This window comes from Lagopus muta, chromosome 3 (genome assembly GCF_023343835.1).
Source record: "Lagopus muta isolate bLagMut1 chromosome 3, bLagMut1 primary, whole genome shotgun sequence".
In the NCBI taxonomy this organism is placed as follows: Eukaryota; Metazoa; Chordata; class Aves; order Galliformes; family Phasianidae; genus Lagopus; species Lagopus muta.
The window spans coordinates 74,306,744-74,321,448 of NC_064435.1; the positions used below are offsets into that span (position 1 = coordinate 74,306,744).

Sequence of the window (14,705 nt, forward strand, 5' to 3'; positions counted from 1 at the left end):
GATGGAGTGGAAGCAGAAAGAAAAAGTAGATGAATTTGGAGTTACTGAACCAAAGAAGAAGCAAGTGGGGCTGATAATTTGAGCATCTGTATCTCTATCATGTCTTGCAAGACTATAAATTACAATCTTGAGCATATGAACCTTCAGGCATATATCTCATCTGAATTCTCTCAAAACTGTGGAAAATATTGATTACTGTTATCCTACTGCTAAAGGTCAGCAGAAATAAAGGCTCAGAGGCAAGAAGCGGAAGTAATTGAGACAATAAAAGTTTTCCACATGGAATTTTATAGATTTCATCTGTTTAAGACAGGGCCTGATAGAGATGTATACTGTATAAAAAAAAAAAAAAAAAAAAAAAACTATTTCTATCCAACTTTTATTTCCAGACAAAGTCAGAAATGTCAAATATAGGAAAAAATGTATTTTGTAAAATTATGTGACCAATTTAGAGAGTATACAGTCACTAGAACTAACAAAATAGGGATGAGAGAAGTATCTGACATGCCCTTTTAAACAGTTGATAAATAAGTTGTGTCTGGATACAACCTCCTCCCATAAAGACGATGACACAATAATCTGTATAAATGTGTGTCTAATTTTCTTCTAGGTTCTAGTTCTAGTCATTTAGAGAGGCAGGATGGTAATAGGCTTCTAATTTGAACTTCCTATGGTTGAACAATATAGAAAACCTAGCCACATAAAAATGTTATATTTTAAAAAAATTAGGATACTACTTCAGAATAGAAGTATATTGTAAATTGTAAAACTGATGCATGGTTTACTAACAGAAATAAACATAAATTAAGTATAATAGTACAACAGAACTGCTTAGGTTGGAAAGGACTTTAAAGATATCTACTTTCAACACACCTGCCATGGGCAGGATTATCACTCACCAAATCAGGGTGTCCGGGACCCCATCTAACCTGGTACTAAATGCCTCTGGAGATGAGGCACCCACAGCTTCTCTGGGCAGCCTGTGCCAGTGCCTCACTACCCTCTGAGTAAAGAACTTCTTCCTAACATCTAATCTAAATATCCTCTCTTTTAGTTTAAAACTGTTCCCCCTTGTCCTATTACTATCAGACCATGTAAGAAGTTGGTCTCCCTCCTACACGTAAGATTCTCTCAAGAACTGGAAGGGCACATAGTGTGGTCTCCCTAAAGTCTTCTCTTCTCCAGAATGAACAAGTCAAGCTCCCTCAGTGGCCCTCTTCTGGACCTGCTCTAACGGCTCCATCCTTGTGGTGAGGACCCCAGACCCTACTTTAGACAATGCTAAGGAGAGTTCACTCCCTCAGATAAATCAGGACCCTCAAGTCCTCCACAGAGCTGTTCTCAATGAGATCTTCATCCAGTCTATACACCTACCTGGGATTGCCCCAAATCAGATGACTGCAATGCCTTGCACTTGGACTTGATGTACCTTATTAAGTTTTCATGGGCCCACTTTTCAAGCCTGTCCAGGTTCTTCTGGTGTCCCCTCCATCTATTATGTCAACTGCATCACTCAGCTTAGTGTTGTCACCAAACTTGTTGAGGGTGTGATCAATCCCACTGTGTAAGTCAGTGATAAATAGCACCACTCCAAGATAGGCCCCTGGAAGGACAACAATTGTCACTGTCCTGAGCCCTTGATCACAACTGTTTGGCTATAATCATCCAACCAATTCTTTATCCACTGAACATCCACCCTTTAAACCCATATCTCTCCAATTTAGAGATAAGAATGCGATGTGGAATCACATCAAAAGTTTTGCAGAAGTCCAGACAGATGACATAAGTTACCTTTCCTTTGTTCAGCAATGCTATCACTTCATCACAGATACTGCCAGATCTCCCTTCTCATTTATCAGAGCAAGTACACTCTCCTTGGCCTGAGTCTTCTATCCAATGTACACATAGTACCCCTTTTTGTTATTTTTCACATCCCTCACAAAGTTTAGTTCCATCTGTGCCTTGGCTTTCTTGATCTCATCATTATATGTCTGGACAGCATCCATGAATATGAATGATATAATAAGAGATAATCTTCAACTCTGGATTTACTCACCTGCCTACTGTGTGATTGACCACTGTGATTTATATTATCTTTCTCAGAATCTCTATCCACAAAACATCACTCCATCTTCAGTGGGTTGACAACTACTCAACAGTTTACTTCCAGGGAAAATCAGATGTAAGCATCTATGTACTAAGTAAGATCAAAGTGGTCAGTTGAAATGACATCTCTGGAAGTACCTGCAAATGCATTCTCACCCAATGATATGTGCATATTGGTGTGTCAGGCAGCCATTGGTGGAGATCCCTTTGTCTACTTTATGTTGTTTTCCTGATCCTTTAAAACAGCTTCATAGGAATACTCATACCATGATTACTAATTTTTAATGAATTGGTATCCTTTAAACTTCTAATAAAAAAATTAATTTGTGGATTGTTAGCAGAACCCATATCAGCCTCTTTAGGAGTAACATTCTGAATCAAATCTAAAGCAGTGTTGAAGGTGCTACATTACTCTCCCATAGCTCCTTTAAAATGAAATCTGTACACTCTGTAAAATTTTCCCACTTCCTCAGCTTCATTCTTTACATTCACATGTAAGCTCATCTGTTTCCAGTCTTGTCTCTAGCCTTCAATGATTTCACTGCTACTGATGGCTTATGCATAGATACCCAAACACAACTGGCAAGGCTGACAGTGAAATATTTTTAAATTACGATTTTTTAGGTAGTTCTACTTTTCCATTTTGTCCTGTTTAATTCCAGAAAAAAAGTACTAGCACACACCAGACAATAATACTGACTCTGCTGAGTTATTTGCAAAGAGGACAGTTTTCTTCATTTCCATTGATCTTTTTCCTACTTTTTTAGAACCTGTTTTGTTGCAGCCTTGGAAGCATGGCAGAGAAACCTTGTCATGGCAGAGAAACTGAGAAACATGCAAACCAGTATATTTTCAGCTCCAAAGAAGGCTGCCTGGCCTACAGATTGCTTGCTAACAAGCAAGGGTCTACTCCATGCTTGGATTCTCAGGTTGGAATAAAAAATGGTTCTCTAGGAATTTAGAAGCCACTTGTTTAATGTCAATTAGCTGACCAGGGACACGACTCACAAAATGGACATGTCTTTTCAGAAAATATTTTAACGGAACTGCATGTCTTTATCTTTCAGTTCTACAGAAGGTTATAAAAATAATTACTCCTTTGGAAAGGTTACAACCAGCTCTGTTGAGATATATATTGATCAGAGGTTGGAGGGAGATTAAGTTCATGTAAGACCTGTAATAGTCCTTTAATCAGGAAAAATGTAAAGTGTATGGGATAGACATCGTGTTAGATTGTCCATCCATGCTGTTCCTTATTACAGCTGAGAAGTGGTAAGAATCTGGGATCACTGAATCTTAATGTCCGCAGTCAGATACACTTACTTAATTGGGCAACATGCCTTTTAAAAATACTCCTTCATGTGCTGTTCCTCATTCTGCAGAACTTTCATACCCCTGTTTTCAAAAGATCCTTTTTCCTAAGCTTTCATTTTCATCTGCAGTATATTTGATATAGACTTTAAATCTTACAGAATTCTCCAAACAGAGAATAATCTGTCATTCACAGAATATTTGCAATTTACATTTTATTCTCATTGTTCTATTAAAGCCAGATTGTCATGAACACTTTTCTTATCATTCTTGGCCTTCCTAGAATTACATCTAATTTGCCACATGGAGTTATTTCTGCATACAGAATTAAAGCCCTTAATCTTATTTGGTTTAGTGACTCCCATTTGCTTAGCAAGCTTGGAGACTATTTTGCCTTCTGTCTTGTCCTACTCTAGGACTGATGATGACTTGATTAGTCACAATCCATCAGTGACTGATTTCTTAGGCCAGTTATCTTAGTATAAATATAATTCACATGTGCTTTAATTATTTTGACTTAATGCTGTGTTATATACAATATACATATACTGTGTGTATATATATATATATATTGGAGGAGAAGAACATTAGATTTACATATGCTCATGTTCACATAAAATATTCAAAAAATGCATTTTAAAACTGACTTGTTCTCATTACTTGCAGTTTCTTTGTAAAAAGATGGCTAGGACTTGATTGCTTGTAATGAATGAAGACCTACCTTGTGCAAGTGAAGTTTTTCAATTTTTCCTTCTTTGAAAAAAATATAAACAGAACTGAACTAATATGAAAAAATAGCTCTGTCCTTAAAGAAAAATGATGTTCCTAGCCATGCTGGGAGCAACTTGAAAAGCAGCTTTTATAAAGCATATTTAAGGTGTACAGTCACTCGGCGGCTAAGAAAAGTAATACTTTTAAAACATCTTCAATGTTTAAAACCACTTGGTGGCCAAAATAACAGGTCTTGCTGAAAAGATATTTAAAATTTAGAGCCATTCTGTGGTACAGAAAAAGCAACTTCTTGTTAATTTTTAACAGTTACAGTTGGTCAGTGACTAGTAAAACAACAATCAATACAATATGTTTTATGTTTAGACATTCCACATGCGTGTCTAGAAACAATTCCTGCATTTCTCAGTGCTACACTAAAACACCTGTCCTTCAGCAACAGAGTCACTGACAAAAATCAACTGATCATCCTAACAACACTAACACAATATATTCTAAACCCAGAGAGGATTATGCAAACCACAATGCAGTACTAATAATTACTGAGCTTCTCTGTGTATACTAAAAGAACTAACATGATTCAGCATCATAAAAATAATAAACAGCCACATTCAGAGTAAAACCAAATAGCTTAGTTTCAATTACAAAAAAAATAATATTACTGGCTGGGAAACCTGCCTACATCAAAAGACTTGTTGTAGATGTGGAGCTTTTAGAGAGGGCCAGAGGAGGGTTATGAGGATGGTCATAAGAGAGGAACACCTCTCTCATGAGGAAGGTCTGAGAGAGCTGGGTTTGTTTAGCTTGGAGAAGGCTCATGGAAGTCTACACTGTGGCTTCCAGAACTTGAAGGGAGCTTATGAACAGAAAGGGACCTAAATTTTAGATTGTCTAATAATGAAAATAAAGGGGGAAGGTCTTCAAATTAAAAGAGGGAAGATTTTTGTTAGATAATAGGAAGAAATTAATTACCCAGAGGGCAGTAAGGCCCTGGAACAGGCTGCCCAGACAAGCCGTGGATGCCCCATCCCTGGAGGCTTCCAAGGCCAGGTTAGATGGAGCCCTGATCTGGTGTGGCAGCCCCACCCATGGCAGGCAATTTGGAACTAGACGGTCTTTAAGGTCTTTTCCAATTTAAGCTATTCTGTGATTCTATGAGTTATTACAGTGTTGTAGAAATAAGCCACTCTTTATAAAGCCTTTTAAAACTGCTAAGTGAATCACTGAGTGTGTGTATATATATATATATTATTTACATAGAAAAACAGTGTTTCAATTTTCATAAAGCTTTGAGCAAGGTTCCAAACCAAAGAGTTATTTATAAATAAATGAATAACAGTGAAAATAGCAGCAGCAATAATAGTAATAATTTAAAAGAAAAAACATCTTTTTAATACCTAAATAAAATGTAGAAATCAAATGGTGGGGATAAATGACTAGTCTTTTACTAGAGGGAGACTGCCATTGCCATCTAAACTCATAGACAGCTAGTAAAAGAATACATATAAGCAGGTAACAACTTGACAAAATTAAACAATTGTCTGCAAAACATAGCAGGGGAATGGAAAGGTCACCAAGTCACTGAGATTTCACACTACGATGGACAGTCGGCTGAATGTGAGCCAGCAGTGTGCCCAGGTGGCCAAGAAGGCCAATGGCATCCTGGATTGTGTCAGGAATGGAGTGATGAGCAGGACTATGGAAGTCATTCTGCCTCTGTACTCAGCACTGGTGAGGCCTGACCTCGAGTACTGTGTTCAGTTTTGGGCATCTCAATACAGAAAGGACATGGAGGTGCTGGAACAGGTCCAAAGAAGGGCAACAAGGCTTGTAAGGAGCTTGGAGAATATGCCCTATGAGGAGAGACTGAAGGAACTGGGGCTGTTCAGTCTGGGGAAAAGGAGGGTAAAGGAAGACCTTATTGCTCTCTTCAAATACCTGAAAGGTGCTTACAGTAAGAGCAGGGTTGGTCTCTTCTCACTGGTGACAGAGGACAGGATGAGGGGAAATGGCCTCAAGTTGTGCCAGGGTAAGTTTAGATTGGATATTAGGAAAAAGTTCTTTACATAAAGGGTTGTTAAGCACTGGAATAGGCTCCCCAAGGAGGTGGTGGAGTCACCATCCCTGAATGTGTTTAAAAGCCATTTGGATGTGGTGCTCAGGGACATGACTTAGCAGAGAGTAGTTAGAGTTAGGGTAAGTTTGGTTAGGTTGCAGTTTGACTTATGATCTTCAAGGTCTTTTCCAAGCTGAGCAGTTCTATGATTCTTTGAAAGTAACACACCTGGGAAAATCTATTTTATCAGAACTGTCACATAGATGGGTCATAGTTACATATCAAATGTTTGTGAAATCACTGTGGAAAATCCTACTGAGCTATCGGTTTAATGATTACCCATGGACAAAAGAGACAAAATGATTGAATTAGGTATAGAAAAGAGGATAAACAAGTCATTGTTATCCTCCTATTCAAATTGAGTGCAATTCTGTTTTCAATATTTCATCCAATTCCCATCACTGTCTTTGAGAACTTTTAAACACCAGAAAAAAAGCATGGAGATCATAGTGGAGATGCTAGAATTGTACACGGAGGCTGCACAGATTGTACCACCAGACATCTCCCTGTGACATTACGTAATTCCATTTAAATACCTTATACCAGGGTAAGCTCTTGGCTACACAAAGGCAGGCAACTGTACACAATGTTTAACAAGTGTGCAGGTTCCTGAATTTGTCTCTGCCCACCAGTTCATATGATTAATTTTCTACAGATTGACATCCCTTTACATTAAACTACTGGGTACATTAAACATATACTTAAACATTATAAGCTTTTGTCAATGCTAAAGCATAACCCTTACTGAAGTATTAACTTCAGAAGGAATAGTGCCAGAGACTTCACAGAGGCTGTCTGTAGCCTGCACTAGGAAGAATACATATAACATGCTTGTTATGTTCTAGCTACTGTTTTGTACCATGGGGGATGCCCAGTAAAAATAACCTGATAGCAATTTTCTAACATCATAGAGCATTGTAACGTTACCACTGAGGCCATTTTAAATAGAATTCAACTATAATCAGAAATACAGCTGTGTAATGTGAACATATTCCATTACTATTTAATTAATAACCAAAAGGGTAAAAAAATTGCCTTGATGTCCTCTAGTTTGTAGAGCTCCCCAAAGCAATAAAGAGTTAATCTAGTGGAAAGGTATGGAAATAAATTGTCTGGGAAGGAACACATGGTATCTGTAACTTAGGGAATTAATGAGTTTAGTATAGTCTCAACTGTAAGCATAGAGGAATAACAGCAGCACCTTAGAAAACAAACAGTAAATTGAGGCAGAAGTTATAAATTAGTCACATGTAATACATCATTAAGAAGATGATCGATTAAAATGCCTATTTAGTGAAAGAAATACAGATATTTCTGTATATATCTTTATATTTGAAATACATATTTAGCTCTTTCCTTGAGTGTGTGTTAATGCTGGTATGCTGTAGTTCTGATTCACTTGGACATGAAGTTTCAATAATGGGATAACTTTCATCTAAACTTGCTCTGTATTTGCATTCTCTCAAGAGTTCTCCTCCAAAAGAAGCTGGTACAGCCACCAGAATCAGCAACAAAATTAAGCTATATTTAAAGACAACATATCTTTCTAACTTACAAATTTAGAAGTTTTCTTCCCCTTCTCAGTCTTCATACATGGAGATTTCCATTTCTAGTTTGTGCTGTATTTTGGCATTCACGTTATTTCAAGAGAACATTTTCAGATAAAGATGGCTAAATCAAACCAATACCAGAATAAAGGAAAAAAAAGAAAAAGAAAAAAGAAAAAAGTCTAGACCCTAAGCTCTTGTAAGTTTCCTAACTAGTCACAGGTTAACATAATAGCAATTTGTGTTCAGCTCTACTCTATCTACTGAGTTTCTCTGTAGGGAACTTTACATCATTGTTCCTTCTGAAATAAATACTTTGTCATCCAGCTCCTGTATTCTGCAGCTCCTTGCTCCAATGATTATATGAGCAACAATGTCAGCTTCTGAGATAACAGCATCCTTTCACTATAGTATATAAACTACACACTCTTAGAAAAGTATCTCAAATAATGAAAAATCATACATTAGTAAAGTAGCCTGCATGATACAGCAGTCTGTAACTAAGACACTTTTAAAGTCAGTACTTCTTTTGTTTGTATCTGTGATGAATCTATTTGTATCCCCTTTTTGTAGGTGAGTAGATTATACTGCATGTGTGGAAGGTGTGAAGTTAATTGCTTCTGATGTAAAACAGGTAGGTATTCTGTTTTGCAGGTGTCTTAAATTAGTTTTAAAGCACAGAAAGCATCCTGCTGATGTTGCTTTTTCTGAGTAAATAGAACATGAAGAAATTTAGTTCCCAGTAAAGAATGCATCATTAAATAGAAATGGTAGTCCTAAAATTATCTTGTCTTCAGAAAAATCTAAAAGATGAGCACTATCTTAATATTTTTTTAAGGAGTGGTAGTGATTAGAGGAAAAAACCTATCTACCAATCAAAAAGAAAATACAAACAAACAAACAAACAAAAAACCAAACAACCCACACAAACCAAAAACCAATCAAAGAAAAACTTTGGTCTACAGACAGTGTAAAATAAATTTAATATAATCTCAAAGAAAATTTGCATGGAAAAAGTCAAATTTTCACCTAAAACATGCATTGACAATAACACAGTTATTAGAAAATACAGGTGCTGTATCCAAATGTCTCATAGTATCTCTAAATGTTATCTATATTCAGAAAACCTGATATTAGGATCCTAGGAATTTTTATATCTTTTGCTATCACCACGGTACAGGATTTTATTATAGATTTAGGACTAGAGTTCTGAATCTGGGAATGAATGCTAAGGTGTATTTTCAGCTACCAAAGCTTCAATGACAGCAATTAATAGATGTTATAAAACTGGGAGCAGTGTAGCTATGAAAATTTCTAAACAGTGTGTAAGGGCTCTGAAGGACACCTTGTTTCACAAGACTTCCCAGCTCTGTACGTTCCTTTCCCACCAATGCAGAGTGTGGGACTTAAAAGGTATTTTGCATATGTCACTTTACTGCAGTGTCCAAATGGAATATATACTCTGTGTTTACAGTGGGTATTGTCTTAAGAATTTTACTTGCTGGTTGTCTCTCAACTTTGTCTATATTCTGTTCATTATTACCATTTAACTCCCCCTCTGCTTGGCTCTTCTGAGGCTCCATTTGGAGTACTGCTTCCAGGCCTAGAGCACCCAGCACAAGAAAGACACTTGGAACTCTTGGAACAAGTCCAGAAGAGGACCACTAAGATGATTAGAGGGCTGAAGCACCACCCTTGTGAAGAAAGATTGAGAGAACTGGGCTTGTTTAGCTTGGAGAAGAGAAGGCTCCGGGGAGACCTCATTGTGGCCTTCCAGTACTTGAAGGGAGCATATAAACAGGAGGGGGAATGGCTATTTACAAGGGTGGATGGTGATAGGACAAGGGGGAATGGTTTTAAATTGAGACAGGGGAGGTTTAAGTTAGATATTAGGAGGAAGTTTTTCACTCAGAGGGTGGTGATGCACTGTAACAGTTTGCCCAAGAGGATGTGGATACCCCATCCCTGAAGGCATTCGAGGCCAGGCTGAATGTGGCTCTGGGCAGCCTGGTCTAGTGGTTGGTGATCCTGCCTGTAGAAGGGGGGTTGAAACTAGGTGATCATTATAGTCCTTTTCAACCTAGGCCATTCTATGATGATCCAGCATAAGTTTCTACAAAATGCAGTCAATCTTTGCATGTGAGTATCATGCAACAATAAAAAACAATAAACTGTTGGCCATCATCACCTGTCATAGAAATTACTAGAAAGGAGGGAAAAGAATCATGCTGTAGCATGTTTCCCACAGAAAACAAACAATGCGTATGCATGCATTTCATAAAAGACGCTGTTGCAAAAATACAGTAAGTGAAGTTTAAAATATTAGGGACTTCAAAACTGATGACTAAAAAATCTTAGTATAAAAAAAAAAAACAAAAACAGGATGTGTTTATTAGTACTTCTGCCAAAGCAACCATATGCTAGCACTAGCTAAAAAACACTAGCTAAAAAATCAAAGTGATTTTCTATGTTATCCTCAGACAGTGGTAGATCTACGCACTTCTATAGGTGAAAGTAAATAGTACTGATAATGGGAAGCAGTAACTGCTAAATCCTCTGAAAATGTAGAGCTTGTGTGTCGTAGCAGGAGCAGCGATATGAGAGTGAATGGAAGTGGGAAGACCTGGATCTGAGAAGGCACTATCTCCTCGCACATTATAGAAGGCATTTTTCTGTATTTTTGCTGTAAGACAACCCTACAGCAAAATCTGCTATCTGCTTTAGTAACCACTAATTGGAGTTTAGGCGTCCATTTAGAGTATTTTTTCCTTGACTAGACTTTTCTGATCAATTTTCATCCATCTTTAATTTTTGCTATGGAGGAAAATAAACTGTCATGTGTAAATATTCTAGGGATAGTGAATGTGCCAGAATAATGTGGAGGTCAAGAGGACGTATTCTTGCCATAGCATTTGCTGTTGTTTTTCCAAGGGAGAATACACTGAAATCTATTTATTTTAAATAGATGTCTGAAGGTTGCATAATAGTCATTTACATTTCAGTCTTGCAACTCCTAGTCAAGGTAAAAGCTATAATGCACAGCATACCTTGAAAAGAATTCCCCATAAAATCAAATCATGATTAGTATTTTACCAAACATCCATAGTTTATAGAATCATAGAATGGTTTGGGTTGGAAGGGACCTTTGAGATCATCTAGTTCTAACCCCACTACTATAGGCAGGGACACCTCCCACTAGACCAGGTTGCTCAAAGCCCCATCCAGCCTCGTCTTGAATCCTTCCAGAGAGGGGGCATCCACAACCTCACTCAACAACCAGTTCCAGTGTCTCACCATCCTTACAGTAAGGAATTTCTTCCTAACATCTAGTCTAAATCTCCCCTCACCCAGCTTAAAGCTATTTACCTTATCCTGTCACTTCCATGCCCTTATAAGAAGCTCCTCCTCAGCTTTCTTGAAGGTCTCCTTTCTGGTGTTGGTAAGATGCTATTAGGTTTCCTCAGGGCCTTCTCTAGGCTGAAGATATCCAGCTCTCTCAGCCTTAACTCATAGGGAAGGTGCTCCAGCCCCTGTTCAGCCCCCTGTTCATCTTTGTGGCCCTCATCTAGACCTGCTACAACAGCTTCATGTCCTTGTGTTTGGGGCCCCAGAACTGGAAGCAGTACTCCAGTTGAAGTCTCAAGAGCAGAGAAAAGGGGCAGAATCACCTTCCTTGATCTGCTGTTGACACTTCTTTTGATGCAGCTTAGGATACAGTTTGCCTTCTGGATTACAAGTGAACCTTGACAGATCATATTGAGTCTTTCATCAACTGACACCCCAAAAATCCTTCTCCTCAGGGCTACCCGCAAGCCATTCTCTGCTTTGACAACATAATCTGAGTGTAGACGTCCCTGTTCATTGCAGGGATGTTGGACCAGATAACTTTTCAAGACTACTTCCGACTCAAATAATTATACGATTCTACAATTCTCTGCTCCCACAGTAACATGGATACCATGTTTGCAATCAATCTTCTGTTTTGTTGTTGTTGTTGTTGTTATCTGGCTTAGGAATCTAGTGCACTAAATATCATGACTAAATAGGTTTTCAAGACCTCAGCCAAGTCTGGCTGGATCTCTCCCACTTCTATTTTTCATTGTGACTGCCAGGTGAGGGCTATCATTACTTTCAGCACCTATGAGGTAACAGGATGAAGAATTCTCCCTCATATCATAACTATGGGATTATGCAAATGCTATTAGTTGTACAGCAGCATAGACAGGAAAAATAAATGGCAAGATGTTTCACAGCAAATAATGAACACAAACTAGGAATAAAAGGGAACACGCTTCATCACATGCAATATCATGTCTGAGAGTACAGAATCTCTGAAACAGTATCTGCCATGAGTACCATTTCTATTCTTCTCATGTCTTCAGGAATTAAAAGTTAAAAGGACTCATTTGTGTAGGACAATAACTTACTAAACAAGCAAATAAAGCAAAAAATGAAATGAAAAAATGAAACTGCAATATGCATATTTCTACATACAGAGTGAGACATTTCTAACAGTAACTTTTTGAAAACGTATTTTCATTTCAGCCTTCCCTTTTTCTCCTCAGCAGGAAATGCATATTGAGACAATTAAGTTATCAAGAGTTATGCAATTAGTTATCAAGAGTTTAAAGCCTCTTACCCACTGGAGACATTTCTGGTACGCTGGCAATGTAAGGCCCATCCAGAAACTTTGGCTCATTATCATTAATGTCCTGCACTTTGATGATGAACTCTGATTCAGGCTCTAGTGGCTTCTTGGTGTCAACATCCACAGCCTGCGCTCGGAGTGTGTAGAAAGGTTTTTCTTCTCGATCTAGGCTCCTTATGGCATGAATATCTCCTGTGGTCTCATCAATAGTAAAAACAGTGCCAGCACCATCTCCTGAAAGGGTATATTTAACAGTGCCCACTCCCTTGTCCAAATCAGAATGAAGCTTGAGAACAAAAAGAAAAAAGGGAGGAAAGAAACATTAATTGCTTTTTTCCAGGCTTGAAAGTAATTATTATTTTTTTCTTATGTAAATTAAAAAGTGTTACAGGAACCAATTTCCTATGTCTTTAAGTGCATACAAAAAATGCAAGTAGAATGTTAATATTTTTAGCTCTATCTGATATCTAGGACAGGCAGCATTTCAAACCTGTTTTCTGCCATGAATGCTGCTCAGTACTAAAACTGCAATGAAAAAGGTCTTCAGATTTATTAGAAACCAAAACTTAAGACCAATAATGGAAAAACAGCAATAACTGCATCAAACAAATTTGAGATGACATGAGAGGGTGTCAAAATCCTTCACAGGCATTTGGCTTTCACAGAAGTAGAAGAGAATCAGCTCATTTTCATTTCACACACAGCTTGTTGAAATGCTAAACAAACTCAAAGTCAAACCTGGTTTAAAAAGGACAATACACTGCTCTTCCATCATAATACATATGAAACAGAATTTAAAAATACTACCTCTTTTCCACAAATAGTAGATCATTTATTTCTATTTTTTCTAAGATACAGAGAGAATAATTTGAAGTTAGGCTTTCTCTTCCCTTTTGGAAAAATACATCAGTTCTAACTCAATTGTTTTCATCTTCAGTACCAATTTGCACATTTTCCAGCCTATTTGAATGTTAAATCTCTATTTCTACTTTGAGAAAATACTTAAAAATCTCCAAGAATTTGTGTTTGTCCTTTTGATCATTGTCTACTATAACACTGTCTTTAACAGAAAATGTAGGCATTTTTGAAGTAGAAATATGGTCTGATGAACATCTTTCTCAATGTCTTTATCTGATTCATGCTCATACTTTAAATACAACTAGAAGTTCTGAATATATACTCAAGGTTACATCGCAGATGCTGAAATAGCTTTTAAAATACTCACCTGCTTGTCCCACCTAATGAGGTCTAAAGAGATCTGCTATAATGGACACAAGTTGGAATGGTGTTTTCAAGAGTGAATTCTCTTTAAGCAGATTATGGATATAGGCTTTATTTACATGATGTACTGTCCAAGGTGAAACACAATAAAGGAAACATGGGACATGAAATGAGATTATGTAGAGAATGAATTGCTGAGAAACATAATGGTTTTGGTAATGGGGCAAGAAGCTAAGCCACAGAGAAAGAGGTAAAGGCAATTATTAACATTTATAGCTACTGCCTTGAAATTGAAAGTAGGTCCTTGTGACTGTGGAGGAGGTCATAGTTTGTGGGATAGAGTGAACATAAACATAGTCTCTTCTTCATCTACCTTTTCATTTCATCATTCCTGCTCAGTGAACATACTGGATTCTGATCTTTCATCTAGTTACCCCCTATATGGGATTTTAAATTACTTCTCCAGTCTGAAAGGAAGCATTTTGCTTCTTGAGCACTGGTTCACTGTGGAAAAATTCAAAGGAAGTTAATTCTTTTCTTTCTGGGGAGTTAAATATTCCCTGCTTGTAAAATGGAAAGATAATGGAGCCTGAGATAATTAATAACTATTTCTTCCTCATCATTTTAATTTAAGTGGCTTGCAAGCATCCTGCTGTTCCATTATACCTTGTTCACCTGAAACTTGCTATTTTTCTTCCGTTATCAGTTTTAGAGGCTTACAGACACAAATGGAGTGAAACAAAATAATAAATCAAAAAGATGCTGAGAAAGCTCACAGAAAAAAATGTAATTTTATAAAGGGAACCTCAGCATTTTCTTAGTTGTTTCACTGTATTAAACAAAGTATGTCTGGGCTTTATTATGATGTCCCCCTTGCTCCATACTCCTGGACAAAGGAATATCACAAAGAAGAAGAATATGATATCCAAGCAAGGATTTGTAAACAGGAAACCATGCAAAGAATATTGACTCTTCTCCTATATCCAGTTATCAGACCTGGAACTAAAGCTGAGACGGCTGAGTCTCT

The 14,705-nt window shown here is 37.4% G+C and overlaps 1 protein-coding gene across 9 annotated transcripts in view; it reads right to left on the bottom strand.

Annotated features, from left to right (window-relative positions):
* The window catches only part of CDH12 (cadherin 12), a 511,787-nt gene that overhangs the window by 98,149 nt on the left and 398,933 nt on the right, over positions 1-14,705 (bottom strand). For all 9 annotated transcript variants that reach the window (XM_048939406.1, XM_048939405.1, XM_048939403.1 and 6 more), the window contains one exon: positions 12,449-12,743. In XM_048939406.1, coding sequence (XP_048795363.1) covers positions 12,449-12,743 — 295 coding nt within the window. The remainder of the gene's footprint in view (positions 1-12,448; positions 12,744-14,705) is intronic.